The sequence below is a fragment of the Salvelinus sp. IW2-2015 genome, linkage group LG6.1, assembly GCF_002910315.2.
Source record: "Salvelinus sp. IW2-2015 linkage group LG6.1, ASM291031v2, whole genome shotgun sequence".
In the NCBI taxonomy this organism is placed as follows: domain Eukaryota; kingdom Metazoa; phylum Chordata; class Actinopteri; order Salmoniformes; family Salmonidae; genus Salvelinus; species Salvelinus sp. IW2-2015.
This window is the reverse complement of record NC_036845.1, coordinates 2,807,255-2,813,548: the sequence shown is the minus strand read 5'-3', so window position 1 is coordinate 2,813,548 and position 6,294 is coordinate 2,807,255. Positions and strand designations below refer to the sequence as shown.

The 6,294-nt window shown below is 39.1% G+C and overlaps 1 protein-coding gene across 1 annotated transcript in view; it reads left to right on the top strand.

The window, feature by feature from the left end:
- The first annotated feature begins 5,840 nt into the window (after window positions 1-5,840).
- Window positions 5,841-6,294, top strand: part of LOC111964887 (aldehyde dehydrogenase, mitochondrial) — a 16,830-nt gene continuing 16,376 nt past the window's right edge. Inside the window, exon 1 of the mRNA XM_023988743.3 lies at window positions 5,841-6,075. Within this exon, the coding sequence (XP_023844511.1) occupies window positions 5,959-6,075 (117 nt within the window). The 5' untranslated portion in view covers window positions 5,841-5,958. The remainder of the gene's footprint in view (window positions 6,076-6,294) is intronic.

The window sequence follows — 6,294 nt, the reverse complement described above, 5'->3', positions numbered from 1 at the left end:
GTGGGATTATTGACCAACAAATCTGTGGATATAGCAGCCTACAGCCTAAATTCGTCTGTGCATGGTGGGTGGAGGAAATTGACAAAAATTGTGTATATAGCAGCCCTTACAGCAGAAATAGGGACTCTAATCAGAGGGCAAAATAGGGGACAGGTGTGAAAGAGTAAATGAGGTCGTTAGGAGAATGAGAAACAGCTGGGAGCAGGAACGGAACGATAGAGAGAGAGAGCGGGAGAGGGAGAGAGGGAGGAGGAGAGAGAGGGATAGAAGGAGGGAAAGAACCTAATAAGACCAGCAGAGGGAAGCACAGGGACAAGACATGATGATCAAAGACAAAACATGACAGAAGTCGCCTCTTCACTGTTGACATTGAGACTGGTATTTTGCAGGTACTATTTAATGAAGCTGCCAGTTGAGGACTTGTGAGGCGTCTGATTCTTTAAACTAGACACTAATGTACTTGTCCTCTTGCTCAGTTGTGCATCGGGGCTTCCCATTCCTCTTTTTATTCTGGTTAGAGACAGTTTGCGCTGTTCTGTGAAGGGAGTAGTACACAGCGTAGTACACAAGATCTTCAGTTTCTTGTCAATTTCTCTCATGGAATAGCCTTCATTTCTCAGAACAAGAATAGACTGACGAGTTTCAGAAGAAAGTTCTTTGTTTCTAGCCATTTTGAGCCTGTAATCGAACCCACAAATGCTGATCCTCCAGATACTCAACAAGTCTAAAGACGGACAGTTTTATTTGTTCTTTAATCAGCACAGCAGTTTTCAGCTGTGCTAACATACTTGCAAAAGGGTTTTTGAATGATCAATTAGCCTTTTAAAATGATAAACTTGGATTAGCTAACACAATGTGCCATTGGAACACAGGAGTGATGGTTGCTGATAATGGGCCTCTGTACGCCTATGTAGATATTCCATAAAAAATCTGCCGTTTCTAGCTACAATAGTCCTTTACAACATTAACAATGTCTACACTGTATTTCTGATCAATTTGATGTTATTTTAATGGACAAAAAAATAGTTTTTCTTTCAAAAACAAGGACATTTCAGAGTGACCCCAAATTTTGAACGGTAGTGTAGTTACAGTTGTTAGCTAGCTAGCTCATTTTAGCCATATTAGCATTGACATGAAATCCGTCAAACCACCTCAAAACAAGATATGGTATCAAGATGAAACTAGCTGAAACGACCCACTTACAGTTCCCCACAAGGCAGTTTCATGTCATTGTTGCTAGCCATCTGGCCATCCAGAATCACAACAACTCATAGACTTCTGCCCCATTAAGGGAGTGAGCGCTATTTATAATAAGGGTTACATGGAGAAAATCTTACCTCTGAAATGAAAATGACTGCCCCTCCCTTCAGCAAAATATATTTACCTTGTTCTATTTTCTTCAAAATCTTAAGCTAACAAGTGGTGGGCCTGTGCTTTTTGCCATTTTCTTTAATAAAAGGTAGGCTTATGGCATACTCTCTCATACCCCCTCAATTCGAGTCTTGGTTTTAACTTAACAGCCCTTCACTGACACGGAGGTAGGCTGTTTAAAGAGTGCATGGTGGGTGGAGGAATTGACCAACAAATCTGTGGATATAGCAGCCTACAGCCTAAATTCGTCTGTGCATGGTGGGTGGAGGAATTGACCAACAAATCTGTGGATATAGCAGCCTACAGCCTAAATTCGTCTGTCAAACAGGTAGACCTATCTCTTATTTCTTAAATAGGAAGAAATATGCTCCAACACAAAGCCCTCTTGTTGTTAGTAAAGTCTAAAATGAAGACTGTGCCTACTCGAATTTACCTACTTTCAGCAACATGAGATGTCTATAGGCTAGTCCGTGCGTAAGATAGTGCATTTTTTAGACTAGGCCTAATCAAAATGTATTTTCTGAAGAAGCCTTTGACTCTCCCCCTGAACTGCCACCTTAGGCCTACACAACACAGCCATTGGTTAGGCAGCACACAAAAGGTTTTTGATCAGCAAGAGCAGAGCAGGCTTGGAATATTCATTAGATTGTGTAATGCAGCCTAGTTGTATTTACACCATCCCAGCAGCTATCTTAGAAATATAACTGTACTTTGTAGCCTATAGGCTAGACAACACTAAATAGCCTGTAGATTGGTTAGCTGACAACTTCACAAAAACAATGTGCATGTTCACTCCCTTAATGATGCAGAAGTTTGTTAGTTGTTGTGGTTCTGGATGGCTAGATAACTAGCAACAATGACAAACTGCCATGTGGAGAATCTAAGTGGCTTGTTTCAGCTAGTTTCATCTTGTTCTTGATACCATATCTTGTTTTGAGGTGTTAGTTGAGGTGTTAGTTTTAGTTGAAAAGGAAATATCATACAATTATTTTATAACACATTTCTTATACATTTGTACATTAACTTGCATTGAATATTATTTTAAGTGATTTTTAAGGTTTTCCTAAAATAAATAATTCAACACAACGCCTGAATATATAAACTTGCCTTTGTGACAGCTGAAAAGATTTATTTATCATGAAATAAGATATTTCCACCCAACCTTTTTGTGAGATTATGATAACAACCATATGATTTCCCTATCTAAAACAAATCAATAAATGTAAATTATACATAGTATACTAATTTACCTAAAAATATGGATGTGGTGGAAATGACAAGGTGTGGTGGAAATGACATCTATGTAAAATAAAACTTATGAAAACAATATTTTATTGCAAACACTTTGAACAACCATTGTAGAACATGTAATTCATTTAAGAAAAAGTAAGATTCCAAAAGTGGGCAGAGCTCAAGGAAGTAGGCCAGTGAGAGAGAGATAAGCCCAGATTGCAGAGGGGTCATCCGCATAGAAGAGCTCAGTGAGCAAAATGAAACGGTATCATTTGTGATATGTCCAACACAGGTGTGGAGGGTCACCTGCATGTGAGAATCACCAAAGTGAACTGCCTGGATTTCACTGGTGTATTTACGCAGGTAGTTCTCTCAGTGGCACAACTTTGGTTTTAGACAGGGCGGGGGGTAATTATTATTATTGTTTGATCCAGTTGGATAAACACTCCAACCAGCATACCCGACCGCTCAGAGGTGTCTGCGTGGTCCTAAAGCACACCATGCCTCAATGTTGTATCACATTCAAATGATAAAACTGGAGGGACAAAAATGCAATTTCAGAATGTGAGGGGGCATTCCCCCATCCGTCCCCGTCCCCAGTGAAAGTTGCGCCCCTGAGTTCTCTGCAAAGTCAATATGCACGATGATCTCCTCTTTCCGCAGATCTCTTTTAATTCTCTCAGTTTGGAGTATTGGTGTCGAAAGTTGTACATATGTTTCCCCAACTTCTCTTTCAATCCTTTGGAGAAGTCCTCCAGTAGAATCTGCAGTGTGCCACACACCTTTCTTTTACTGTCAGATGTACAGTGAACTTCTCCATGTTTCCCTCTTTGTTTTCCTTCTCTCTCTCTTCAGCTTTGTTTTTCCACTCAAACCACCATGTCTGCATCCAGCATCAAAGTCAGATTGTTAAGCTCTTTGGCTTGGCAAAGGGAGGACTCTGTGTACATGCACTCTTTCTTCAGTTCTCACAGCAGAAAGACTCAATACGGTTCTCATTGTTGTTGCAGCTTATCACTTTGTGATACTGTAGTTTGTCAGCCATGAACTGGAGGTTGTGAGGGTTTTGCAGAGACATGTGTCCTTATCTTGGACTGCTGACTTGACAACCCAAAAAGGACGTCTTTTGCAGAATTCACAGTAGGAAATTTGAATATCTGAATATTCCCTTAAACTTCTGATAAAGGTTCTGAATTGTGCCATTCAAGAAGGCTTCTGCTTTTCTTTTGTTCCTTGTTAGTGCCCTTTTTCCCTGTTGTTGCTCTGGCTGTTGTCATCACGTTCATAGAATCTAGTGATCTTCTCTTCTGTGGCAGTGCTATTCTGTTACACTGATTTTTCCTGGAGTATTGAAGACTTGATGACCTGTTTTCATTTGCCCTCATTGCTTTTGCTGAAAAGCTAAATTCTCTGTTTGCGGCTTTGACCAGGCCATACTTTCTCGAGGATGTTGCCTCTGAGCATTTTTGAAGCCACTTGTTTGTCCTTGGCACTGCACATTTTGTTAATAGTTTGTTTTAACTCTACAATGATGTTATTTGAAACAATAAAATCCTTCTCAAGTTCCAGAGTTCCTTCATTGCTGTTTGTCGTGGGGAATCTTGTCTCTCCATTTTGTTCATCAGTCGATCATACCTTTTTTTGTATTCTCAGCTTTCCGTAAGCATTATCAAGTTTGACATTTGTCATACAAAGATTCTTATGCTTTTGAGCGACCTCTTCCAAACTTTTCCTTCCAGCAAGTATTCGACTTCTCATTCCTGTTGCAGACCATGAGGAAGGGGTATCAGGGCAGGGAAGTTAGGGGAACGTATGTTAGCCTCATGTTCTGGCTGCAAGTCATCTGGTGACTGAGGTGGTGTGTGCCTGATCCATTGCAACTGTTCTCTTTAAAGTCTGTCTTAGATTTTATTTAATTGACTCTTTCAGTAGTACATAACATTATATAATGTGTAATTATTAATGTTTTCTCAGAGAAAGACATAGTAGAAGCTTAAAAGTCGGGTCAGGGACAAGGCAAAATAGTGAAATTGAGGTATAAAATGCATCTGAAAAGTAGCTAGAATACTTGATAGAGAGATGTTTAAAAAAGTATGGGTCCGGTGTGAACTTAACTACAAATATTTGTATTTGTTTTTTTTATAAAATCCCCAAAATTGACCGCCGAGGACATAGAAGTGCCGCGTAGTTGCATAATCACCCTAAAATTCTACTTGAGTAAAATCATAAAAGTATTTGGTTTTAAATATACAATACTTAAGTATACAAAAGTAAATGTGATGTTGAGTAGCTATTGTCATTGTTGCACACGACTGAAATGATCGGTTTAGTGTATTTCTGTCATGTGCAATTCATTGCAAGGCAACTAGGCTTACGTGAGAATTGCAATATCTTTTGGACTAGTGCATTATTGTTGTTGCTTGACCTAGCTAGCTACTTGTTGATAACTCTTGTTTGACATTTAAAACACTTGACCTGATTGAACCTTGTGAGAACGTACTTATCCGATACATTAGGTCAACTGAATTACAATACACTAGATATTGTTGGGTATTATGGGTGTTATGCAAAACTGTAATGTGACAGACAGCCAGAAACCTTCCTGGTTTGCATTAATAAAAACGTTTGCGTAAAATGACCCGAGACATAGAAGTGCCCCGTAGTTGCATAATCACCCTAAAATTCTACTTGAGTAAAATCATAAAAGTATTTGGTTTTAAATATACAATACTTAAGTATACAAAAGTAAATGTAATTTCTAAAATATACTTAAGTATAAAAAGTTAAAGAAAAAGTATAAATAATGACAAATTCCTTATATTAAGCAAACCAGACAGCACAATGTTTTTTAAATTTATGGATAGCCATGGGCACACTCCTACACTACTTAAGTACTTTACACCACTGGGAATGAGGGTGTGCATAACCTGTCTGCTTGTTTTTGCTCATGATTTCTTGTGTTGAAAATGTGCCCTCATTTATAATATTGCTTTGTTAATGTTTCCCTTACCTTGGTTGAATAGTTTACTCTCCATTCTTTTGGATGTTGGGGAGGCTGTTGCAAAGATGAAGTTAAATATTGTAACAAAATGTGTTTTTGAGGTCTGATTTGCTATTTTTATTTCATTTATGTTATGTTTTACCCCACTGTTTTCCCCTTTATGAACTTGAACGGTATTGATGTAGGCGCTATAGCCTACATTTCACTTTGAAAACGTAATCTAAGGAAGGCTCTACTGTGCATGCTCTTGGGGGCGGGTGACAGATGACGATCGACTTCACTGTACAATACTTTGTGAAAGCCCGCTCTCCACTCTCCCTGGTTGACAAACACCTTTGTGTTGAAGGAGAACCATGCTTCGAATTGTGTTATCCCGAACTTTGCCTAGAATCTCTGGCATCTCCAATTGTCAGTATTCGGCGGCCGCCATCCCGGTTCCAAGCGCACAGCCCGAAGTCCATTATAACAAGGTAAGCGATAAGCATTGACCTGTTGAATGACCTGTTGAGTAGCGATTGTCATTGTTGCACACGACTGAAATGATCGGTTTAGTGTATTTCTGTCATGTGCAATTCATTGCAAGGCAACTAGGCATACGTGAGAATTGCAATATCTTTTGGACTAGATGCATTATTTGTTGTTGCTTGACTAGCTAGCCTACTTGTTGATAACTCTTGTTGACATTTGAA